This window comes from Telopea speciosissima, chromosome 5 (genome assembly GCF_018873765.1).
Source record: "Telopea speciosissima isolate NSW1024214 ecotype Mountain lineage chromosome 5, Tspe_v1, whole genome shotgun sequence".
NCBI classification, from domain to species: Eukaryota; Viridiplantae; Streptophyta; class Magnoliopsida; order Proteales; family Proteaceae; genus Telopea; species Telopea speciosissima.
Genome location: NC_057920.1, coordinates 10,073,018 through 10,100,460, shown reverse-complemented (window position 1 = coordinate 10,100,460; position 27,443 = coordinate 10,073,018). Strand labels below are relative to the sequence as shown.

The 27,443-nt window shown below is 40.5% G+C and overlaps 1 protein-coding gene across 2 annotated transcripts in view; it reads right to left on the bottom strand.

The window, feature by feature from the left end:
• Nucleotides 1–25,872, bottom strand: part of LOC122661239 (phospholipase A-2-activating protein) — an 84,943-nt gene extending 59,071 nt beyond the window's left edge. For both annotated transcript variants that reach the window (XM_043856583.1, XM_043856582.1), the window contains exons 1-5: nt 25,746–25,872; nt 23,484–23,818; nt 19,611–19,714; nt 9,848–9,916; nt 3,296–3,356 (exon numbers count right to left, since the gene is read on the bottom strand). In XM_043856583.1, the coding sequence (XP_043712518.1) occupies nt 3,296–3,356; nt 9,848–9,916; nt 19,611–19,714; nt 23,484–23,818; nt 25,746–25,805 (629 nt within the window). In that variant the 5' untranslated portion in view covers nt 25,806–25,872. The remainder of the gene's footprint in view (nt 1–3,295; nt 3,357–9,847; nt 9,917–19,610; nt 19,715–23,483; nt 23,819–25,745) is intronic.
• Nucleotides 25,873–27,443: the final 1,571 nt, after the last annotated feature.

The following is a 27,443-nucleotide window of genomic DNA, read 5'->3' as shown; positions in this document are numbered from 1 at the left end:
GTCGCGAACAGTGTTTCCCTTTGTAAGCTCTTTCATTATTATTATAAATAGAGACCTTGACTGATCTCATTGATCATTCAAGCATTCCAAATCTCTGATCTAGGTTTTCAGAACCCTCTCCCTTCCACTCAATCTTCTCTCTCCTTTTTTCTCCTTGGTTCTCTTCATCCCCTAGGGCAGCACTAATGAGGTGATCATATGATCTAGATGCTGCCCACAATCCAACCTCTTCAATAGATGATTTAATCGCAAATTCAGATTGGTAGCTGCTGCCCTGTTTTACTGTGATTTTTTGGAGTTCTCCCCTTCTTGAAGATCGAGCCCTCTTTGTCTTAGAGGTTGATTTTCCCTATTGGAGATCCATCTTAGCAGTTTTTGGACAGCAATTATCACAGGTGTTTACCATCAATTGAAGGCCATACCCAATTATCGATCTCATCTCAGACTCTTATCGATTTTGGGTTTTTCAGTTTCAGCTTGGGCTGATTTTTGGAGATCACTTTCACACTACTTCAAGGAACACTCAACCTTGCTGATGTACCTTTATATTGAAGATTTTCAGAATTTTCATCTTTGGATCGATTTCTGCCCATATCGATCAGAGTTTTCCGGTTTGGTTCTTGGCTGGCTGCATCGACATCTTGTGATTTGGCTGCTCTCAAGTCAGTATGGATGGATCTGGCATTACCTCTGCTACTTCTGGCTTTGAAGGCCAACACAAGACTGACTATCTTCCTTATGCTTCTGCTATTAAACTTAATGAGACTAATTACCTGATGTGGTCTCGCTCTACCTATTTAACTGTAGCTAGCCATGGGCTTACTGGGCATCTCCTTGGCACCACTACTGCTCCATCTGAACCTGGTCCTCTTCAAGACCGATGGCTTTCAAATGATGCCATGGTGATGTCCTTCTTGTTGCACTCCATGCAATCAGACCTATCTAGTGGTTATTTGTTATTGGACACTGCACATCAAATTTGGGCTGCTGCAAAGGAGACATATGGAGAGATTGGGAATGATGCTCAGGTGTATGAAATAAGGAAAAAAGTACATGACACCACTCAAAAAGAGCTCTCTATCTCTCAATACTATGCTGCCCTCAAAAGCTTATCGCAGCAATTGGATCACTACTCTGCTTTTCAGCCTACGAATCCTGCTGATATTGCTGCCTATAAGAAGCATGTTGATAAAATTCGAGTGTATGACTTCTTGGCAAGTCTGAATATTGAGTACGATCCTATACGTGTGCAAGTTCTTAGTAGGGTTCCCTTCCCTACACTGGAGCAGTCCTATGCTTTGGTCCATACAAAGGAGACTCGTAGGGCTGCTATGCTTCATACTCCTATGGTTGACAGGTCTGCCCTAGACGTTGGTTCCAACCCTGCTCCTACTACTACTGATGCTACTCCTACTGTTTCTACTTCCACCAAGGAACCTATTAAGTGTGAACATTGCTACAAACCTTATCACACTAAGGCTACTTGCTGGAAACTCCATGGGAAACCTGCTGACTTTGAAGCCAAACGTGGTCGTGGTAAAACTAAAAACAAGGCTAATCGCACTAAAAGTGTTACTACTGCCCCCACTTCTGAACATGGTATCAGAGCAACAATTGGATGTGAAGAATGCTTTTAATAATGGAGAACTTGATGAGGAGGTATGGATATTCCACCAGGGTTCTCTTGTGACAAGACCCAAGGCAAAGTGTGTAGATTGAAACGTGCACTTTATGGGCTGAAGCAATCACCTCGAGCATGGTTTGGTAGGTTTCACAAGGCAATGATTTAAGTAGGCTATAAATAAAGTAATGCTTATCACACTCTTTTTATCAAGAGAATTGGTAAAAAAATCACTTTACTTATAGTCTACATTGATGATATTGTGGTAACCGGTAATGATGGTGACGAAATCAGCAATTTGAGGAATTTGAGATTAAAGATCTAGGAAAATTAAGGTACTTCCTTGGAATTGAAGTTGCTCGGTCCTCCAAGGGCATCTTTCTTTCACAAGGAAGTATATCCTAGATTGGTTGACAGAAACTGGTCTGTTAGGATGTCACCCTTCAGATACTCCTATGGATGCTAATGTTCGTCTTAAAGAAAAGGAGGGTGAACCAGTTGATAAAGGCCGGTACAAAAGGTTGGTAGGGAAGTTGATTTATCTCTCATACACACGTCCTGACATTGCTATAGCAGTGAGCACTGTGAGTCAGTTCATGCATGATCCCTACTCTTCCCATATAGAGGCTGTTCTTCACATCCTTCACTACTTGAAGTCAACTCCAGCAAAAAGGCATTCTCCTATCTCCTCATGATCACCTATGTATAGAAGCATATACCGATGGTTATTGGGCTGGTTCTCCTGACCGCAAGTCTATCTTTGGGTACTGTACTTTTGTAGGTGGCAATCTTGTCACTTGGCGTAGCAAGAAGCAGAATATGGTAGCTCTTTCTAGTGCCGAAGCAGAGTTTCTTGCCATGGCACAAGGTATTTGCGAGTTACTATCCATGGCTGAAAGGTTTGTTACAAGACCTTGGTGTTCTTGTTCGTCTCCCTATGATGTTGTATTGTGAGTTGTGACAACAAGGTTGTAATCAGCATTGCTCATAATCCATTACAGCATGATCATACCAAACATGCTGAGGTGGATAGGCATTTTATCAATGAAAAGATGGAAGATGGATTGATTTGTATTCCCTTTGTGACGTCTATTGATCAGCTTGCTGATATTTTCACTAAGGGATTGTCGAAAGTTGTTCCATCCTGCTTTAGTCAAGTTGGCATGTTTGACATTTATGCTCCAACTTGAGGGGAGTGTTGAATAATGTACTCTAGAATACCGTGGGGGTATTCTGGTCTTTTTAGTATTTTATTTATGCTTTATTTATGTACTTTTGAACAAGGATAGAATTGTAATTAGGGCTGTGACACTGTTCATGTGAACAGTATCGTCAATAGTGTTTCCCTTTGTAATCCCTTTCATTATTATTATAAATAGAGAGCTTGACAGATCTCATTGATCATTCAAGCACTCACTATTTTTACACCAGAAATGAGGAAAAACTTCAAATTTCATAGAGTCAAATGAAAGAAGAATTCGCAATTATTATTGTTATAAAAGAAGGAAATAAAAAATGAGCAACAACACATAACATGAAAGGGTCTATCGGACTTTCAGTAATAATCAGAACACGAGATAACTAAATAGCAATCAGTGCACAAGCACAAAAACAGATATCATGCAAAGCGTACCAGCAATGTTACAACGAACAAAGCAAAGAAAGTTAATTTACCCATCATGTGATGCCGAAAGAATTCCTAAACCAGGCATCACAGCTAAACCTCGAACGGTATCTGTACAGGTATCAAATGGCATGAGATGGAAAGCCTAGAGTGAATCTCAATAATTGACATATAAGAAAATACAAACTTCAATTTAAGAAATAACACATGCCTAGCAGATGAGGAAACTATTCATGACAAACACTAACATTAGAAGCCCAACTTTTTCCCTACAAGCAGAAAGGCAAGTACCAAACAATCTTGACAATGCAACAAGAGCTTCTTGGGAGCTAATTCCATTGTGAAAAATGGAAACGAATGTTCCTCCCAATATGAACCTGCATCTTTTTTCAATATTTTTTCGGTTTTATTGTTTGGGGGGGGGTGATGTAGCAAGCTATTTTATTGAAACACAAAGACGGCACATACAAGTGCGGCCCAAAATTTTTCATAATGTTTGTGAAGAAATAGTCAATCACACCAACAGTAAGAACGGTAAATGTTCCAAATCAATGGAAAAGAGGGGTGGACCTAATTGAACCCACCCAACCAGAATGTTCCTTGAGAATACCCTCAGCAGTAATGCCTATTTTGGTATCAGCCAGGATGGTGAATTGAAGTAAAATTATAAATTTTATTCCTAGCTGGGTCATTCCATGTACCTGTCACATACTATTCTGTTTCAATTGATGTGGTTTCAAAAGGCAATGACATCATCCAGAAAATCTTCGCCATACCAAGGCACATGGGTTTGACTGGGAATCCTTTCCAAAAAAAAGTTGGTATATCTCTCATCATAAGCGTGTCCCATATAATAATCAGATGGTGGGTCCATCAAGCCCTTTCAATTGATCATTGGCAACTGGCTTTCTGATTGGATTAGGCCATTTCTGTTTGTAGACTTCTTCATCATGTCTTTTTTGCTAAACGTCCTGCATGTAAGCAGGCAAAGCTTTTATTGGGTACACATTAATAGTTGGATGTGGTCTACTTGGGGAGGAAAGGAATAACAGTAACATTTGCAGACTGTGTTCTCTTTTCTAGCATCTTCTTTTTTTTGGGGGGGGGGGGGGAGGGGGTTGAGGGGATGGGTGTTAATCAGGGTGGCATTTTAGGACTCTACCTTTGTCATTATACAGGTATCATAATTGATCACAAACTCAAAGGTACAACGGACACAGCTATTTCCTATCTCTACCCTCTCACAACTATCATCAATTCAAATTCCGATCACAACATAAAAAATTCAAAGGTAGGAGTGAGACAACTATTTCCTATCCCCACTCTCTGACAACTATCCTCAAATTCAACGTCCATCATTCCTCTCTAGGAACATAGGCCACCCGAAATACAGAGGCATTTCCATACTCCACAGATGGCATGGGACATATGGCACAAAGGGCTTTCTCAAACCCATGTGTGGGAAAATTCTATCATAGTGGAGCACAGCATTGTTATTCAGACTACAGATTTCCATATCACTGGTTTAATTCGAGATTTACGGACCTTGGAGACAGACTTTCCCAACTATTTCAAGAAGCAAAAGCTATAGCTTCAAACATGAACACCTCCCTTTCAGTGGAGCCAAGAGAGCCGAATTCCACTGTAGGTGATCAAGCTGCATCCTGTGTTTGTATGGGACAGAATACCGTGGGGGTATTCTGGTCTTTTAGTCTTTCATTATGCTTTGTATTGACTCTATATTAGAGTCGGTTATGTTAGGGACAATTCTGTCCATGTAATTTGGGGTTAAATATTATAAATACATAGCTTGGGATCAGTCATTGATCATCCAAGCATTATACTCTAATTCTGATCTGTTAACATGGTATCAGAGCAGGTTGCGAATTAGGGTTCCCCACTCCTCCATTCTCGATCTCTTCTTCCCCTTCTCTCTTTCTCGATCTCCCTTTCCTCTCCTTTTTTTGTTCTTCATTCTTACATAGGGCAGCACTGATGAGGTGATCCCTAGATCCAGTTGCTGCCCTCCATCACCTCATTCCATGATACAAAAATTCTGATCGATAGGAGCTTGCACTCTGCCTGCGAAATTTGAAGACATCAAGTTTTTTTGGACTGATTCAATCTATATTACAAGGAATCTCTCCACATTATTGAAGATCAAGAACTGCAGCAGATTTATTGGACAAGTCTCTATTTCCAGCCATACTGAAGACCTCCTCATAGATCTAATTTTTTTCTCGTCTCAGGTTTTCCCAAAACCCTGAAAATATCGATCTTAGAGTTATTGATTTCTGTTGGTGCTGATTTTTGGAAGGGTGATCCAGCACTCATACAAGCACACTCGATCCAATTTTCAGCTTCATCCATTGAATTTTTTATAGCATTCTCCCCTACATCGATCTCACCAAAATCAAAGTTTTCTCAAACCCTGAAAAATCGATCTAGGGGACTGGCATGTCTGTTGCTGCTGATTTCTGGAGACATATTATTATCTTTAAAAGAGTCTCCCCTCCTCTTTTCTGGACATTCTCTTTGAGTATTTACTGGATTTCTCATCACAACAGCCTTTCTCTGCGATTTGGGTTTGTCTCTGCCACACTTATGGGTGACTCTAATATTTCTACTGGCACTTCGGGTATCGATGGACATGGTAAGACTAAGTACCATACTTTTCCACCTAATCCTATTAAACTGGATGGCTCCAATTACCTGCTATGGTCTCGATCTGCATCCTTTGCCATTGCTGGCTGTGGGCTTACTGGCCATATTAATGGCACCACTGTTATGCTAACTACCCCTGACCCTCTTCAAGACAGGTGGCTCTCCAATAATGATGTACTCAAGTCATATTTGATCGGTTCCATGCAACCAGACCTTGTCGATGGGTTTCTGCTCCTTGATACAACTTCTCAGATATGGTATGCCTGCAAGGAAACATATGGACAGCTTGGTAATGATGCCCAAGTTTATGAACTCCGGAAAAAGGTCCTTCACAATACTCAGAGGGAATTATCTTTCTCCAAATATTATGCTACCTTGCGCAGCCTTTGGCAACAACTGGATCATTTTTCTGATTTCCACCCCACAAAAGTTGTTTATATTGCTGCCTATAAGAAGCATGTAGACAAGATACGGGTTTCTGACTTCTTGGCTGGATTAAATGTGGAGAATGACCAGATTCGTGTCCAAGTGTTGGGCCACTCTCCTTTTCCCACACTTGAACAATCATATGCCTTGTGCTCCTCTGAAGAAAACCGTAGGGCTGCTATGTTGCACCATACTCCTACTGACAGATCTGCCCTCTAAACTGCTGCCACGGCTACTCCTATTACTATTGGGAATACTTCTTCTGGTGATTCTACTAAGGGTATTGTTACATGTGAGCATTTTAACAAGCCCTACCACACCAAAGAGAAATGTTGGAAGCTTCATGGGAAACCGGTTGACTTTTAAGCAAAACGGGCTGCCAAGAAAAAATCAAAAACCAAGGCTCATCACACTGAGACTGATCCCACGGTCCCTGCTACTGACATTGGTCTATCCCTGGAGGATCTACAGGCATTCCTACGTATGCTAAAGTCTTCTGTTGCTGCCGCTTCTACTACATCAGCTACTGTCAATTCCTCTGCTTCTTTAGGTTCAAACTTTGCCCGGTTAAATATCTCATTTGGTGGTCACTGTGCTTCAGTAGCGCCTCCCATCCTTGGATCATAGACTCTGGAGCCACTAACCACATGACTGGTTCCTCTAGCCTATTTCATCGCTATTCTCACACTTCAAGGAAGGATAAAGTTAGGGTGACTGACGATTCCCTTTCTTCCATCTCCAGAAAAGGATCTATCAACTGCACTTCCTCCCTTACTTTTATCTTCTGTTTTACAAATTCCTAATTTTACTACTAACCTACTTTCCATTAGTAGTCTTACTCGTGATCTTAATTGCAAAGTAACCTTTTTTTCTTCCCACTATGTTTTCCAAGATCTGGGGACAGGGAAGACGATTGGATGTGGTAAGGTGCACGGTGGATTGTACTTGCTTGATGATGGTCGTCCTTCTCCACTACACCAGAACTCTTTGGTCTCTTCTAAACTTTACCAATGGCACTCTAAATTAGGTCACCCTCCATTAGGAACTTTATCTCATTTATTTCCTACTGTAGTAAAAGAATGTAATAAGGATGAATTTTTTTGTGAGGCTTGTGTTCTGGCCAAACAGACTCATTCAACTTATTCTATTTCAAATAAAAGAAGTTTTTCTGTTATTCATATGCTCCATTCTAATGTTTGGGGTCCTAGCCGTAAAACTTCTATTTCTGGGCATCGTTGGTTTGTTTCATTTATTGACTGTTACTCTGAGAACACATGGGTATATCTTTTGCACACAAAAAGTCAGGTTTTTTCATGTTTTCAGCATTTCCATAAGATGGTTCAAACTCAATTCCAGGCCACTCTCAAATTTTTGACAAGTGACAATGGAACAGAGTATAAGGAAGGCTACTTCCAAAAATATCTTGCAGATCATGGTATTATTCACCAGACTAGTTGTGTCGATACCCCAGCCCAAAATGGTGTGGCTGAAAGGAAAAACCGCCACTTATTAGAAGTGGCCAGAGCATTGATGTTTGCTCGACATGTTTCTTCCCAATATTGAAGGGATGTTGTTCTCACTGCAGCCTATCTCATTAATCGGTTGCCTACTCAGATTCTTAACTCCCGTAGTCCGGCTGAGGTTTTACTTGGGAATTCCTCCTTTGTGGTTTCACCCAAAGTGTTTGGTTGTGTGTGTTATGCTAGGGATACAAAGTCCCCTGGCAAACTTGAACCCCGTGGGTTACAGTGTATTTTTTTGGGTTATTCTCCAACCCAAAAAGGTTATAAGTGTTACCATCCCCCTTCCCGTCGTACTCTGGTCAATATGGATGTCATTTTTCATAAAAGCCTTTCCTATTATTCTTCACAACCTCTTCAGGGGGAGAATTCTAGTGAAGATGTGTTTCTTTCTCTTGAGATTCCTCCTCCTTTGGCTGTTGCCCTTACTCCTTTAGCCAAAGAGAATCCTATACAGGGGGAGATCATGGAAAATAGTGAAGGTGAAGTTCCTACTCAAGGGGAGCTGACTCCAGTCCAGAGAACCATTGGAAAATTGAAGTACTTCCTTGCCCGTGAGTTCGAAATAAAGGATCTGGGAACTCTAAAATATTTTCTAGGGATAGAGGTTGCTCGATTTGCAAAGGGCATCTTCCTTTCTCAAAGAAAATACATCCTAGATCTATTGTCTGAGACTAGGTTGTTGGGATGTCATCCTACAGATACTCCCATGGAAGCTACTACAAAGCTCAAGGAGAAAGAAGGTGAACCAGTTGACAAAGGTCGCTATCAACGATTGGTTGGCAAACAAATCTACCTCTCTCATACACGGCCAGCCATAGCTATTGTCGTGAGTTTGGTAAGTCAGTTTATGCATGATCCTTATTCCTCTCATATGGAGGCAGTTTTTCGCATCCTACGATATTTGAAGTCTACTCCAGGAAAAGGAATATTTTTATCTCCCAACGGTCATCTAAAGGTTGTAGCTTACGCTGATGCTGATTGGGCAGGCTCTACCGACAAAAAATCCATCTCTGGATATTGCTCTATTGTGGGTGGAAATCTTGTCACATGGCGTAGCAAGAAGCATAATGTTGTGGCAAGATCCAGTGCTGAAGCAGAGTTCCGTGCCATGGCACAAGGAATCTGTGAACTGTTATGGCCTAGAGGTTTATTGCAAGATATTGGTGTTGTTGTCCATCTTCCCATGATTTTGTATTGTGATAATAAGGCTGCCATTAGCATTGCTCATAATCCTGTCCCGCATGATCGTAATAAGCATGTGGAGGTTGACCGACATTTCATCAAGGAGAAGATTGAAGCTGGCCTCATCTGTGTTCCCTTTGTGAAGTCTGCTGATCAGTTAGCCGACATGTTCACTAAGGGGTTGAGTGGCGAAGTGTTTCATCTTATTTTAGTAAAGTTGGGCATGTGTGACATATATGCACCAACTTGAGGGGGAGTGTTGGATTGTATAGGACAGAATACCGTGGGGGTATTCTGGTCTTTTAGTCTTTCATTATGCTTTGTATTGACTCTATATTAGAGTCGGTTATGTTAGGGACAATTCTGTCCATGTAATTTGTGGTTAAATATTATAAATACATTGCTTGGGATCAGTCATTGATCATCCAAGCATTATACTCAAATTCTGATCTGTTAACAATTACACTACTAATTCAATATATTCTCTACCAAGAAACAAATAACAGAAGAAAAGAAAGGTATGGACATTTTCGAAGAACACACTATATAAATATTGTCTAACTAGAAACAGAAGTCTCAATCGTCGGGGAAGTATAACAGCCAATCCATATAAGAGAAACTCTGCTTTGGACTTTAAAGCCTCAGATATTCCTGTTGTAGCACGATCAGAGGTCTCAGAATATTAAAACTGATAAGGAAAAGGGTCAGTTTTGTTTCTTGTTTTAACCATGAGACTTAATAATTAAAATACATACGAGACGTTAGTACATCAATACAAGTTATAAAAATTATAACACTGAAACAAACCTGTGTGCCCGACAAAAGTGTGCAGACAAGTCTTCCCTCTCCAAAGCTTCAAAGTTGTGTCACTTGAACCTGTAAAAAACAAATTAATGCAAAAATTAAACCAATAGGCTAATCAAATCAATCAGTCTTTTCAAGTCTTTTCAACTAAAGTAGAGGCCCAGTTTTCTAATCTCCCGAGGTCAATATTGACCAGAGTCTTAGGAACTTTTCATCCATTTAGCAGCTATTATAAAAGCTACGCACTCCCATATATGGGATAGACTAAGAACAGAAATGAATCTAAACCCTAGGAACTTCTTAAGTGTTCTTTTTTATCATTTTCCTGTTTCTCCAGGCATGTCAACCTCTCAATCAGCAACCAGAAGGTCCCCAAAACCCTAAGCCTTCAAATAAATCCAACTTTCCCTAAATTCTAATCCTTCAATCCTTTTCTAGTTCTCTAACCCCAGAAATAAACTCTAATCTAATTTCACAAAAATACGTATGCCTCTACCTATTTCAAATACAGACCAAACCAACTTCCCCATCTAAGAGACTATACGTCTATGAATTACTTGACCCTAATCCAATCTGGCACAGCCACACCATCACTTTGATCCTTCCCAACATTATATTTAATTAAATCCCTCGACCTAAATCTACCTCCAAACCTAGATTTTCCACGTCTTCTGTTTTCTGTCTGAATTGTCAGACTCTTAACATCAACCAGGTTTAATAAACCCTAGATTCTACACCAAGTGTTTCTAACTCGAGGTTACCCATTTGAGTCTTAACTCCCAACGTTGTTTGAAATTTTTCTCACCAGTCTAACAAGTGTTGAGGAAATACGTTGTTAGTTTTTCAGGACCATTTTGATCCTACCCATCCTACAACGGTGTGATATTAAATATATGCTAGACCCCTTACAGATCCCATTCTCATTGAACCCATATAAAGTACACATTAGCAAGCAAACCTATCTAGTTAGGTTCTAGAAAGCACTAAGATTACTCTCTCTCCAACTATGCTACCCCTTGTTTCAGACATTTCCAAATTCCATGCCAGTAATCATGCCCCTGATGGGAAATATATCAATTCCAATTTCCAAGACTTTATCATTATGCCCCCATATTTCTACAATTTCCAACCTGTTGATCTGCTCCATTTGGTTTCTTGCAAAACAAGATTCCACTTTCTCTCCTCTTTATACTGTAGTACCATACATTTAGACTTGGCAGGAGGGATCCCCAAGCTCGAATATTCTGCAAGTAATTGTTTTATGAATAACAATGTATTTATCCAAGAGAAAAAAGAAGTGTACTGAAAAAGGAACAACTTCAACCCACAGCAAAAACAATAGAGAAAATAGCAAATATAAAAAATAAGCAAAGCTACAAAATCTTGGCCTCATAATTCCTTGCTTTGCTAAATCATCAGCCATAGTTGTCAAGGCGTCGCCTAGGCATCCAGGTGCCTTTCTCTCACCTTGGTTTCTGGCGTCACCTTGGTCGCCTATGCGACACCTTGTCGCCTTGTTTTTTGCCCCCATGGTCACCTTGGTTCACCTAGGCACCTTGACAACTATGTCATCAGCTATGTCATTTGCAGACCTCAGACCACTAGACTGAGAATATGGGATATTAGCTCAGGAACAAAGGAGAACGATGTGTCTTATCAGATATAAAAAACATCAAGGCCAATCGGATCACCTTCTCATTTATCCAATACCAGTAGAAGAATATCCCCTTTCACTAAGAAATCATGAGCACCATTAGAGATAGCAAGTTCAACCCCCCTATGTTTCTGATGATTGAATTTATTCTTCCAAGCATTTCCCCCAATCACCAGATCTGGACTATTTGATGCAAGCAGACAAATTTCATTGGGCAAGAAAAGTCCTGTGGTTAATACCTGACTCCATACAAGAGGCCAGATTTTAATGATTCCTAGTCTAGCTTAAGAGGAGTGAATATGCTGAGTTCAGTGTAAATTGGTCTGAGGATCACTTATAAATATGACCATAGTTCGAGAACTTGCGTCGCCGAGTTTCTCGGTATTTCGAAAAGCTGAGACCAGACCATAGGCGATATTAAAAAGTCCAATATCTCATTGAGATCTTGGCGAGATATCGGATCTCGGTTCGGATCTCGGTTTCGGTCCACTGTTTTACCCCCAAAATCCTCTCTTCTTCCCAACTGGAGTACATTCGCATCCGGAAGCATGAGTATATATACTAGTAGTGAGCATCAGTCGTGGCATTCATCTCAGCCTCATCATGACTATGATTATGGGCAGGAGAGCACCGGTTCTGAATATAGTGCCTATGGTCAGTTTGGCCAGTCAACACATGAGTTTGACAATCAAAACACCGGGTCTGGTTTTAGGCACATATTCCCAGTCCCATACATGCCTCAATATGACAAAGCGAAGTGGATCTCACGCTTCATGGCAACCATCTCACGCCTCATGGCAACATGACTATACCCTAGGATAGGGGACTTGGCATACGCTGATGACAACTCTTATATGAATGTTGTGGAGCACTATATGCAACAATGCAGATTATGTCATGGGAAGACTATGTGGCAAGAGTGGGGACTGAATACGTGATTCAATCTCAGTTTATATGATGATAGTTGTAACATTGATAAACAATTTGATGTATCACTTTAACATTTATAGTGCTTATTAAGTTGTTTTACTATTAATTGAATGTTTTGCTAGCTTTCTATTACTAAATTATGTCATTTATGTGTAGAGTAGGGTATTTTAGTACATCGTCGCCTACCAAGTTAGGGTTTGATGTAAAAGTCCTATTTGGACTTTGTTTTTGCAAAATCTGATAATGCCATTGTGTTTAAATGGCCTAAAATAGGCTGAATAGCAAGTTTCAGACCCAAAATAGGTCTAAAACCCACCGAGTTGAGGCTTTGAGTCGGAAAAAAAAAATGCACCAAGTCGCCGAGACTCGACTCGACTCGGTTTTTTTAGGGACCGAGATGGCACCGAGTCCCGAGTTTTAGTACCTTGAATATGACAGGCCTTCAGATATTATGGGTGGCATGTTGATGGGGCTTCTACGCACCTAAGGATCAGGGTTAAGAAACCTCAAGAACTCCAGAATCGCAGGAAAGTAACAGAAAACCAGCTAGCAGAGGGGGGGAAAAAAAAAAAAAAAAAAAAAAAAAAAAAAAAAATTGGTTTATGGGTAAATTTTAAAAAAAGAATATTTTTAAAAAAAGTTATATTAATATAAAACAGCCAGATTTGAAGATATGAAGAAATCCTACTTGAATTAGGAAACCAAAACCCAGACAGAATTGTGAAATCGATAGTAAGTGTTTAGTGATTCAGAACAGTATCAAGTACCAATCTGACTTATAGATTAAACAGTTTTATGAAGCCTTAAACAGGAGCACAAATCAAAGTCAAGAAACCAGACGCAGACAATCAGAATTTAAGAAGTTGAGTTGCGGCAGGATTCTAGAAATCCATTTAAAATAATGAGTAAAACAGAATCTGATTCTAATAATGATAAGGCAAATTGATTAAAAAGATCCAGAAGGGTTTAAGCATGGATAAATTCATTAACTGGAACTGAAATTAATCTGAAACTTATTGATTAGAATTTCCAGCAAACAAGAAATCGCAGGATAGAGAAAGTTCAGAATTTTTGACCAGTTTAGTTGGAGAAAGGGAAAAGAAATAACAATCAGGAATCCACCTGATTCACCTGCTGAATCCACAGCAGAAACATGCTACTGAATCCACCAAGAGTCAACACACCTGAATCTACAGATCTAAGCCTGAAACCGACAGACCAGCAAAGAAAAAACGCTTTTTCTGTATTCATAGTAATCATACGGAGGCTGTAGCCGCTTACATTTATTTATAAAGATTGCTAAGACCAATCATGATCAGTTAAGGAACGGTTGAACCAATCATGCACTGATCAGAAAATAAAGCAAACTAGAAATAGACTAGCAAACTCCCAGGCGGAGGCTGTGTTTGAGGCTCCCTCTAGCGACTAAGACTCTAACAATGAATAGGAAAGTAACCCAAAGCAGGATATTTATATGATCTATTCCAGCCTGATTAAACAACTTAATAATATTAACATAAAAGAAATAACAACCTAAAACAAGCCCGACGATTTGGAGGTTACTGGGTGAATTAGATCTAGAAAACAGGACCTGAATGAAACAGAACACTGGTCCAAACAAGAGCCACAGGCTATCTTTCTTCTTCTCTTGCCAACTGGATACTGCATCACATGTAGGAATATAAAATTTATTTATTTCCCTGGTTGGCTTATAGTTTCTTTCATATTTAAGAAAATCTTTTTTTTTGGGGGGGGGGGGGATAGATAGAAAAACCTAGTTTTGTTAGGATTATAAATTTGAGTCCTACTTTAAATGTTGCCCACAATATATTATTATCTCACCTAAGGCTTATTAAAGTTTTTGAACCTAATAATGATAAAAAATATCATAGACAGCTAAGTGTCACGTCTGGAGTGAGTCTCTCCCCCAACCGTGAGTGCATGCCGCCATGGGCCCATGGCTGGCCTCCCTGGTGTGATGCCGTAATCACCCAGGTATCCCTTCCCCACCCATCTTCTCCTATCCCGGATCTTACCACAGCCCCTCCCCTCTGGGGTGGGGGGGGATGGCATGGAGTGCTCTCTTTAGCCAAGCCCCCCTTGCTGTCCAGGGAGGGTCCCCTTCTACATTTTGTTTCTCCTTTAATCGTCAGAACCTCTAAGGTCGTCGTTCGCCTTATTGGCTTATTGGAATCCAAAGCTCGAAAATGGCAAAACTCATTGATCGGCTACTTCATCGGTAGCCAACCTCCCTTCAACATAGTCAAACTCTCTCTCTCTCTCTCCAAGCAATTGAAAATCTAAGGGGCCATTGATACTTGATGGACAAAGGATTTTTCATGTTCAAGTTCTCCGACAAAAGCGACAAGATGCGTGACCAAGAGGGTGGTCCTTGGCAAGTTGGTTGGAAACCAATTTTTCTCCGTCTGTGGGATCGTCACCTTCAACTTCATTGAGTCGATCCCTATACAATTCCTCTGTAGATTGAGCACCCTAGGCTACCTCTTCACTTCTAGTGTGTAGAAGAATTAAGTGTTGTGGGCTCTGTTCTGGAAAAGCCCCTTTACTTGACGGTAGAACCAAAAAAAATGGATTGCCTGGCCTACGCCAAAATCTTAGTAGAAACTTCCGCTGAAGACGTCCCTCCTTCCTCTATCACTGTAGACAATGATGAAGGATTCTCTTTCAAACATGATGTTATTTATGAGTGGCTGCCTCCCCAATGCCATGTCTACAAAGTGGGGAGGCAGCCACTCATAAAGGCATGCCCTCCAATCCCTTGGTCCATGGCCATCCTAGCACTGTCAGTCCGCACCGTCAGTCCCTCGAACCAGTTGGCAATTCCTTTTATGGTTGCCAGCCTTGCCACCGAAGCTCAAACTCTCTGACCCTTTTTGCAGCATACTTCTTATCCCCCTGACCAATCGCTATCACCCCTCTGTTTGCTTTGATCCCCCCATCGACGTAGCTAACCACCGACCATCCGCCTACGCCACTAACCACACTCTCATTGCTTCCTCTCCCCCTGGTATGAACCCTCTTCCCTCGATTTCCAGATCTTCCTCCCCTTTTACCCCCTAATAACCCCCTTGGGGTAGGGCCCACTGTCAGAGAAAACCACGTGAACCAACCCCATTTCACCCATCACCAGAATCGTCATCGTGTTGGGCCCCTTTCAATACTAGCCTTCATTTAAACCATTCTACCGCTATTAGGCCCCCCTCCTTAGGCCCACGCTTCCCAAGTCTTACATAAGGTTGATGGGCCCATTCCTCAGCCCAACTTAGTCCAGTTAATTAACCAAGATACTATCCCACTCAGTGAGGATGCCCCTTCCCTGGCCCATCTTTCTCCCACCACTCTAGCCCATCAAAATCCCACCTAGCCCATCTCCTATCTCCCTATCTTGGGCATGGACCTCAATAATACCCTGCCCAACCTGCAACTGAACCACATCAACCCTTCTTCCTCATCCATATCCCTTGCTCACTACCCCCTTCTTCCCATCCGTTGGTTACCGTGTCTTCAACCACTTCTGTCTCCCTTCATGCTTACCGAAGTTGTCTCCACAACAACCCATCCAGGGTGAACCAGTCTTCCGCTAGCTCTAGCCCCGAGGGGCCCTTGTTGCACTTCCCCTCAATAACTAATGAACCAAGGTATTATTTGGAACACCGGAGGTCTTAATTCCTCGTCCAAACAAGCTGAAGTCTATTCCCGCATCATACGGCCTTTTGTTGTCTTTTGAAACCAAAGTTAAAGAGTGTAATGCCATCAGTATAGTCTCCTACATTGCCCTTACTTGATCTTTTTTGCTTTAACTACTCCCACCACCCCAATGGCCGTCTCTGGTGTCTCTAGGATCCAACCAAAATAAAAACCTCTTTACTATCCTCCTCCCAATATCTGCACCTTATGATCTCTGATAACCTTGGGAACTCCAGCTTTCTTTTCACAGCCACTTATGCTTCCAATTGTTCCTTTAAAAGAGCAATTCTTTGGGGAGATCTTAGGCTCCTTGTTGCTCAAGTCGGTCCTCACCCTTGAGGATTGGGTGGTAATTTCAATGTGGTCCGGTTTGGTAGCAAAACAGGGAGTTGACTGTTTTGATGCTTCCTCTGTTGAAGCCTTCAATGATTGGCTTGAAGATATAGGCATGCATGATTTGAGATGGTCCGGTTTGAAATTGACTTGGCACAACAGAAGATTGTGGGAATTCCAAGATTGCTCGCAAGCTTGATAGTGTCCTGGTAAAAGAAGCTTGGCTCTCCTCCTACCCCTCTTCCCATGCAAACCTCAAAGCTCCTGGTATCTCCGATCAGGTCCCATGTCTGTCTTCATCCAACCTTATAACTCCTTTGGCCCTAAAGTCATTCAAATTCTTTGACATGTGGTCCTCTCATCCTAGCTTCCTCAATGTTGTCCAAGAATCTTGGGCTAAGCCAGTCCATACCCACTCCAACCATCCCCCCTCTCTTCATCTCCTTCGCCAGAAAGCTTGCAATGTTAAAAGTGCCCTGGAATCTTAGAATTCCACTTCCTTTGGGAACATCTCCTCCAGGGTTACTAAATGCAGGGACAAGCTTACTGCTATTCAGTTGAGGCTTCAATCAGATATTCATAACTCCCTCTTGGCTAAGGAAAAGAATGATCTCCTTGGATTTTCTTACCTTGATTGCTCAAGAGGAGAGTTTATTGAAGCAGAAGTCCAGAGTGAAATGGTTAGAGTTTGGTGACTCCAACACTGCCTAATTTCACCGCTCTGTGAATGCAAGAACCAATGTCAACTCCATTCCCTCTCTTATGGGTAGAGATGGTTCCACTTTATCCTCAGTTGAAGACATCATGATGGAAGCAGTAGACTATTTCATGCAGCTCTTTCGTCCTTCTTCCACTGCCTCCTCTAATCCCATCTGATGAGTCATAAGAATAACCCCCAATCAACGAATAACACGTGTCCGGTTTGGCACCGAGTGGGAAGGCTTGGTCGAGAGAAGGAGCCACGCCCCGATCTAGTCCTAATACAATCCCCAAGTTGACGTCTCCAGTGTCATCAATCAGGCCAACCCTGCCAGGGTCATCGACCTGGCCGACCTCTCGAGCTCATCAGCTAGGCTGATCACGCCAGGTTGGCAGCCAGGCCGACTCAGCCTTGGTCGGTGTCCAAGCCGACCACACCAAATCAGGAGCCAAGCCAACTCTGTCCTAGTCGGCGTTCAAGCCGACCACTCCAAGTCGGTAGCCAGGTCGACCTCGCAATGGTCGGCAACCAGACCAACCCCTCCTCACTTGGTCGCCTAGAGGAGTTTTATACGCTCAAATATCGAGCCCGGAAGGAGCATCCAGAACACCTCCGAGACCGAGAGGCCAGATAGGCCGGGCAGGGCCGAGCCGAGCCCTCGAACGAGGCGATAACTATAACACGCCCAAATCACGAGGCCACGTCAGCCCGTCCCGACGGTTATGCTGAGTCAGCCATTGTCCAACAACAGAATCATATCACATTCAAGTATAGGATTCTTACCAAGTGAAGAGTCCCCTTCCGAATATGACTCCGCCTAAGAGGCTCCTACCAAAAATAGGACTCTTCCCATATGAGAACTCTTCTTCGCCACCCCTTCCTCACTCTATAAATACTCAGGTATGAAATCAAAAAGATGATCTCACTTTTTACCAAGTGGAACTGCTGCTAAAACAGAGACCTGACTTAGGCATCGGAGAGTCCTCGGCCGGAGCCACACCGGTTCTCCTTTGCTCACTCGGTTTTTTGCAAGTTCATCCCAGGTGGACCAGACCGGAGGTTTCCTGACGCAACACCATCCTATAAGGTTTTCTCAACAAATTCATTCCCAACTCCCTGTTTGGTGCTCTCCAACCCATTCCCTCTGAGGAAGAAATCGATGGAGACTAGACAAATTTTCCCGTATTTGATCTCCATTCCACTATCGAGGGCATAAACTGCTTGGATTCAGAATGGATCCATCAAGTCTGCAGAGAGGTTTTCCCTTAAGAAGCTGATTTAGATGTAACAAAGTGAATAGAAAAAGTATCAGGAAACTTGAGAAAATGTAGAAATTGAAAACAATCATTAGGTTTTCCCTTAAGAAAACCCTTAATTTTAAAATCCAAAATCTGGTGGACCAAACATGGAAGTTGAGTGGCCCATTTTTCACTCTCTAAAATGTGGTTCTGATAAACCAACTCTCTGCAGATCTTATGGGCGCAGCAGAGACAGGTTGTACTGTTGGTTAGAGAACATATTCAGAAACACAAACAGTTGACTGAAAAGGGGTATGAAAACTGAAACAGGAATCAGGGTTTGATGGGACTGGACAACAATTAATTAAGAGAATAAATTGATTCAGATACTAAATCTAAAAAGAACCAGAAAAACAGAACAATAATTGACCTTGGAATCGACCTCTGAAAACCTTAAAAAACTAAGCATGTAGAGAAATCCATCTCCACTGCCACGAATCCATTCAGGATCAACAAAACAGAAATTGTATTTTACTTCAATAATGAACTTCATATGCCCACTAGGCAGGGAAAATAATGGATCTCAAACTCTTACTTATTTGACCATGAATACACAGAAAGAGCATTAATTGAACTCCAAAAGTGAACAACAAAAATTACAGCACCAAAATCCAAACTATAAACTAGGACCGAACAATCAATTTGACTTTGAATTCCTAATGCTACTAGAGGAAGACTAAATCCCATATTCTTAACTTATACTCAAATTATAGGCCCACTAAAGTAGAACAAAGCCCAATAAAAATATAACCCAATGCAAAGTTCATTTTGGCAACTAAAAAAAAGCCCTTTTCTGTGATTTTCCTACATCACAGACCCTCCAAAACTACTTTAATTCTGTATTCAATGCCCACTTGGAGAAGTTATCTTACTCTTTTCACCCTCCAAAACTACTTTAATTTTGTATTCAATGCCCACTTGGAGAAGTTATCTTACTCTTTTCACTCTCATACTCTGCAACTTCTGTTCTTCTCTCCAGCAAATTAAAAACCAGTATCAGAAAGCAAATTCTTTTCAAAGTTCAGAAGAGAAACTGTAAGAACTGGATTTGAGACATTTATGTCAATAAGTTTGGAAGATAGGATGGCGCAGGGGGGGGGGGGGAACATGTTAAAGATGACAGAATATAAATCAGAACCACACCTGTAATAAGCTCGCCTGAGGGTAGCTTTGTGACCGCTTGTATTGCAGCTTTGTGTGCCTCCCAAAACTCAATGGATTGGCCGTTCCTCCATCGTCTTATAGTACTACAATGCAGAAGCACCAGGAAAACAGCACACAAATTCAATTGAAGTTTTAGTTGGAAAGTCCTAAAATTATAAACCAATTCAGTACCTAAAATCAACCAAAGTGCACAATATTACAGCAAAAGAAGGCAGAAAAGACCTTTCACAGTACTAGCTGAATATGCAGCAGCCAGAACATCAGAAAGTAACCAACCGCAGAGAGGCCAGACAAAAGAATAAATTAAGTAATAAAACACCTGATTAGCTACTAAATAGAGAGTATATGTAACTTCAACATGTGAGTATCATGACAACATAATTAAGCAGCAAATTGCAAGGTTGTCAAACTTTAAATAAGTTTCATGGAAGAGGGACAGGGTGATATAGATAGGAATGCTGGGCTGCATTACTATTGCAGGAAGACAGTAGGTAGACACCAGCCGGCTGTGCTGGGTTGATTCAGCAAAACTCACAAGAGCTACTTAGTAGTTTTAGTTAGTAATAAGTTTACTTCTTTCCTAGTTCAAGTAGCAATATAGTTGTTAGTTGGATTTTAATTTCAGTAAGTTTGTAAGTACTACTATTCATGATAGTATTCTGATTTTCATAGTTTGAATAGGATTTCTTTTAATTCTATAAATACAATGCAAGGCTCTTCAGCCAGACATGATTTGATTAACTGAATGTAAGATTGTCATTGTCTTAAGAAACTGTGTGAGACAGTGGGTGAGAGGCCCAACCTGAGATGGGTCTAGTTCTTCGAGTTCTTCTTCTTCCTCTTTTCTACCGCAACCTACATCCTTATCTGAGATCTGATCAACGACTGTTGCTGCTGGTTGGAGTTCAATCACTGCATTCAACAGATTTAATTGCCTCATCTTCCATCAACATACTCCAATCCACAGGTGAAGTCAAAACAGTGTATAATCTCTGAGTTAGCAGATTTACGGATGCTATGTTTTCTGTGTTTTCAGCATATAATTATTCTTTGATTATTCCCAAACCCTAGGGCTGTCTGCTGAGAAACTTTGGGATATTAAAGGCCTCCCCTGGGGTGCAACTCAACCGGGGTTTGGAGACCTTTGGATCTGTTATTTGGCTGCTATTAAAAAAAAATCACTTCAAACCTGCAAATTTGGGATTTCAGATTTCTGTTTTCCTAATTAATTCATATCTAGCCATCTGATTGAGTTCTAATCTTGGGGGTTTTTATTAGCCTTACCTAGTCTTCTAATGGTTCCAAATTCAAGAGGAATCCGTTGGCTTGATTGAGTTTGATTTGAGTTTTACTGTTTCTGAGATCTCTGCCCATGAGATCGCTGTTATTCAAATTACTCCTAAACCGTCAATCAGATTGTTCCCATCTTTTGGAGGGTTTTAATCCTTCCTATTAACTACTATTTCCTATAGTTTGGTGTGATTCTGTGAAGTTTGAGTTCTCAGACAATTTCCGGGTTACTATCTGAGAGGGGTTTTGACTTGGTATCCCATACGGGAGGTTTTTAGAGTTGTTCCAACCACAGAGAGCCTATATCGAGGTAAAAGTGAAGGAATTATGCATGGTAAATTAAAAGAAAGTTACAACTCAGATGGATGTTATGCTATCTAAAACAAGCTAGAGAGATTGGCAGGATGAAGGGTGATATAGGAGGTATTGATGCAGAAAGCAGAATTTAGGAGAAGAAAGTAACAACTCAGATGGATGTTATGCTATCTAAAACATACAAGGAGTTAATCACATCATTGAGAAAAAAGAAAATTTCAAAGGTAAAATTTCTCTCACACAAAGGCCAATGTATCCACCAACACATGGGGTGAGAGGTCCACCCATAATTTCTACATGAAAATTCTATTCAATCAATGAAATGTCAGTAAAATGCATATTACAAATTTTCTCCATTCGATTGGGAGAGGAGATTACTGATTAGAGCTTTTTTTCAGAAAAAAAGGGTAAGAAGATTTCATTGATGAAAGCCAAGCAACCTGTAGTCCTATACACTTGGGCACTATATACTACTCTATAGTCTATATATGCAATTCAAAGAGTAACTTAGTTTCAATTTATTAGCATAATTAACCTTCTTTTTTTCTCTTTAGGGTGATGCAGGTTCATCATAGATATTGGCTTATTTCTAATGGTTGGGTTATATGTATGTTGGGCCTTTGATCCCATGGGTTTTCTATGTAATAGGCCACTTTTCTGGGCCTAAAAGAGGGGTACATAGGTTGCATACGGGATTAACCCAATATTTAGTCTATTTTTATGTTTTTAATTGAACCGGTTTAAATTGGTTGAATCCAATTGGTTCAATTGGTCTAATTTAAGTGAAGTGATCCTATTGGCTAAGAGGTTCTTATATCCTATTGGCTAGTAGAAAATCTTCTTTATTTTAAGTAGTTTAAGTTGTTTTTAAGTCACTAGGACTCTATTTTGAGTCTATTTTAGTTTCCTAGTCAATTTAAGTTATCTAATAGGTTAGGGATTGGGTTAGGGCTTTCCTTTTAGAGTAGAAGTCTATTTTTGAGTCTTTTATATAAGGTTGTAAGGGGCAAAGCCTTGGACACGAATTTGATTAATGAAAAAGTTTTTGCTTGTTGGCTGCCATTGTTGTTATTCCCGTGTGCTCCTTGTGAGTGTGCATCCTTGTGGTTCTATCAAGGTGGAAAGGGACTGGTGGAATCCGGTTGACTCCTTACGCCGTGACGGCTGGGAGGATCTTCTTCAAATTCGAAGGTGGCTTTATCCTTCACAACTGGGCTTGCTGCCGGGAATCTCCAAAGTTTGACGCCAAAATTCTTCTTCTAATCCTCTAATCCTTTCCCCAATTGATCCCCTTTATTTTTGTTTGAATCCCATAAACCCTAACTCCATTAAAGCCCAAAACCTGCAACTCAATTCTGTCCAGAATTGCGAATTTCAAAACTCATCCAAACCCTAACCTTTTATACCATATTGACCCCTAGACCTGCCCATTAATACCCTATAAACCCCATTCCCAAATTCCATCCTAAACCCTAATTTTGCCTTAAAACAGCCCCTAATCAGCCCCAAACAGCATGCTTGACAGACCTTGCTTATATCTGGCTCCTAGTAGGATTATCTCCTATTCTAGACTACATTATAGGGTCAAATCAAGTTGGGAGTTGAAGGTGAGATTCATCCCAGGCCAGGGGGAATGACCCCCCCCCCAACTTTACCAGTGCAAGTGTGCAACACACAGGCACTCCATGATTACCTTTTTTTGGTTTAAGACTGAAATTAGGGTGCTATATATTTTGCCTTTATTTTAAGTTTCAGTTTCTTGAAGTTAAGAGGGTGCATTTTCCCTCGCAGTCAAGTTCTACTAAGTACTAAATCATACCCACAACTAATTTTCTAGGCTTTGACAAGTGTGGCCAATAACACAACAATTAGTAGTAAATCTAGAAAGGAAAAAAAAATAAATCAAGAATTTAACTATGAATATCTCCTCTTCTGCAATCTGCGTATTTTCCATGTTTATCTGATGGACCGACTAGCTTTTCCAATTTCCCTCAACCTCTTGCTTTTTTCGCGTCTGGCCATGTTAGAACTTTTACGTTATGGCATCCTTATAGTTAGGAGATGAAAAGAAGACAAGCATGTAGAATATGAGCAGGCTCATTTAAAAATACAACCAAATTAAGAAGCCACTACATCTAAAAGGAACAGAGCACAAGCATATAAGGTAAAATAACAGAAACTTAGACATGAACATGTAACATGCAACTAAACAAGAGATCTCTAGAATAAGATTCTCATGTAATCTACCAGTCAACCGACGATGACACAATGTCCCCGTTATCATCTATAGTGAGACCAGTGACCTGTAGTTGATGGCCCTTCATTATTTGTACTTTCTCTGCTGTTTTCAAATCCCACAGCAAAACAAGAGTGTCCATTCCGCCAGACACAAGCCCACCTTCTGGAAAACTTTCACTAGGTGCAATCCAAGCCAATGGACCCACAAAACTAGAATGGCCCAACATAATTTTTGACATCATGTAATTGTGCTTCTTTTCTGGGTCCAGGGACCAGAACCTGACAGTTCTGTCTCTTGAGGATGTCGCTATCCCGGCATCACCACATACACAGATTCCACGAACCTAACAAGAAATCAGGTAGACAACATCAGATATCATGACACTTCTAACAATTAACCCAAATAGGCAAAATAAATTATCAACGTCACTGATGCTCCAAATAAATATAAGGGTACATGATGTATATTTATAAACGTCTGCACAATACATAAACAAAAGCAAGCATGCTCCCCAACCAGATAATGGGTACAGCATCAGATATCATGACACTTCTAAAATTTAACCAGAATATGCAGAAGATATACTGAATTAAGGGAACTGCTATTCTGCTAAAGCCCTAAAGACTCTTCAACCACTATATGTAAAAGGAACCTGAATATTCACAATCAGTTTCACAATAAACAATAACAGTGAGATTTCTACAAAATATACATCATAATTTATAATTTTAAAAAAAAATGTAGCCATTAAAACCAAATCTAGTAAATTACCATAAACCTAAGATAACCTGAAAAAAAACAAAATAACCGATAAAAGGAGTAACATTACAGTATAAACAAGATATTCCTCCCCCCCACCACCACCCCCAAAAAAAATGCAACCATCCATGGTTGATATGTAAAAACAGCGCATGTTAATCACAATTACTAAATCCTTTGGTGGCATGCTGCACATCATGCCTAATTCAATGTTTTAACAATCCCATCATGGGCGTTGGTTTAGAGTATAAAATGTTCTGATCCCCATTATCTAAAAAGGCATATCATTCTATATAAAGACATCAGCCACCTAACCTCCAGAAACTATTGTACAAGTGACGAACTAGACTGGAGGGTATAGCGGATGCTACTCACAATCACATCAAGGACATGACAATCACAGTATCACACAAACCTAATAGGCTCTATGGTTCCACAAAGGAACCTACGCCTGTAAAAAAAAATGATTAAGAAAATATCCACTATAATATGAACATTGCGATAGAGGCTATAATGAAAGTTTATATTTATTGCCTGCCACCCATTCTTTTAAACTACTACTTACAGAAATTTCCACATCCTATATGGTCTAAAGTGTCCTGTGTAACTCTCAGACATCAGACACCATCGATGTAGCCTTTAACACCTTGAATGTCACTACTCTTGCATGACAATGTTACAGTGTCAAAGTACCCACATAAATAATTTCCTCATTTACAAGTACATCCAGCTGACTGACTTCATAAATCCAACGAATTATCTGAATAAGGGAAAGTGAAGGCCACAAAATTCCACAACATGCTACATTGTATCTCGTTTCTGGTTTCCCTTCCAGATCTTTGACCAAATGATGCTACATCGTTTCCCTTTCCAGTTTCTTCCACTCTTTAAGATTGATTTCCACCTTTGCAACAATTGGGTAACATTTTCCTTCAGAAATATAATTTTGAGTTGTTTGAAGTTCTTTGCCATCTCCATTGCATCCTCACTTATTAAGTTCATCAAGTGCTCAAATAGGGTCACCAGCATAGGAAATAAATTTCCAAATTCCAATAGATGAGCATGCAGTTGATGTTGCTCTGGAACTAAAAACCATTCAGAATGTTTTGGGAAGAGATGTCCAGTGATCCCATGAACAAGTAACCGTACACGAATAGAGGGAATATATAAATTAGAATTTCCTATACGATCAAGTGTTCACTATTCAAACATTGTTCCGGAAAATATAGTCTAAATGAGGTATCGACGTTAAAAACAAATTCACAGACAATTTTGTTAATCGAAGGGAGAAAATAATAATCTAAGCAAACGCTGGTTGGCCAATATCGGAACTAAAATTTGCATTGTAAAGTAGATTCTATGAAACTGACGTTTCACTGAAAGAGGTTCATACTATTGATTATAGCGAATGCGATGTCTATTTCCCCTCCTCGTGATGGATGAACAACGTTAGTGACCAATTTCATTGATAAAAAGCATGAAAAAAAAAATTACTAGGCGAGATAACTTACATCGTCTTCGTGACCCCGCAGTTCGCAGCTCAGGCGATACTCTCCAAATTCGGGCTCCATTGCTTCTCCGCAACCAGCTCAGGAACAGAAGTCTCAATAAGCAAAATAGGGGGTTTAGGGAAAAATCTGACTGGAAGGATAGTCGGGGAAGCAAGGAATATAAAGAACGGAAGTCACCGATTGAGTTCCCTGCGGCTGCGTAGCACACCCTTAGGTAAATGACATATCTGCCCTCTATTGTGGGAGTAGAGAATAGAGAGAGTAGTATAGCACATAGGGGGTGCTAGCATATGCTTTCCCTATAATTTTTAAGAAAAAAGAACATTGGCTGTCCTGCGATATCTTTCCTCTCTTGTTATATAATTTTTGTGGAAGGAAAAAATAACATTGTCAAGAGAGGATAACATGTGGCCTCTGCACTCAGACATAGGAGCAGGAGCTAATTAAATTACTACACCACTGGTTGTGAAATAAAAAATCCCATTTTTTTTGATGTAAAATTTTTCTTGGTAAATCTTACTTCCTAAATATAAACACTTTTCAATGCTTTCTTCCATTAAAAAACAAACATTGGAATACTTTTCAACATGTAAAATTTTACATGTCAATTTTTTTTTAAGTGGAAATTTTCAAGAAAAATTTCACGTCGAAACAAACAAAGCCAAAAGTAGATAACTAAACTATCGTTATAACAGAATTGAAACTATGCTAGTGTGAAATTAGAAGTGATTTCTGCTATTCCAGTAAAATAGATAAACAAGTCCATGGAATAGTAACATTGTCCAGTGTGTTTGGGAGAGACATTGCATCTCCTGTGGTGCACCAAATTTCATTAGGTAGGATTCCATGTTTTGTTGTTGCCTTCCAACTTTCCAAAACCCCAGTTAATTATGCTTCCAATTGATTTGTGGTTGAGATGGGACCTGCATCTATTAGTATAATATGTCCATCTGTCAAAAAGCAAAAAGCCTAGCCTGAGTGGCTTAGATCTTGGCCCCCACATAGGTGCAAGGGTTACGCGACCAGGTAGTGTGATCTCTTGCCCATTTTTTAAAGATCCCATGTCGCCATGGTGGGATTCTTTCACATGTCCTCCCACATACCTAACACTCACTCCTCTTGACATTGTCTCTCTCCTTTACCTTATGAAGCCTCCAAGTTCCAATGCACTGAATGGTGTGATGTGGGAGATTCCCTCCCCAATCGGTAGTGTGGGGGACCATCCCCTTATATTTTGTACCCCTTGTACCTGTATTTGATGACTTGGACCAACCAATTCATGACTCTGGTCCAATTGGCTCAGACAGCCAGTAGTCTTGTCTGATTTATCATCCAAATAAAACGCCATAGTGGTATATGAAGTTCAGGGAAAAAATATCTCATTTTTTATGAAAAGTTAAAGCAGATTAGTAGAAAGATAGATTTACAAACATTGTCCAGTATCGTCGACTCCACCTTCGCATCTTCTATAATTTAACTCTCGTAACCCACCTATGGGCAATTGGAATAACATCCCTAGCTACACTATTTCTTAACAAGGAAAAAGAATGTGGCTTGGTCGCATGGCCCTTGCACCCAAACACAGCCCCCTTGAAATAACCACCCCACCCTCCTACAAAATGAAAAAAATCCCCCTGGTAGATGCCCTTACGCATCCCCCCATTGCCCCCCACTGGTACAAGGGCCACGTGATTAGGC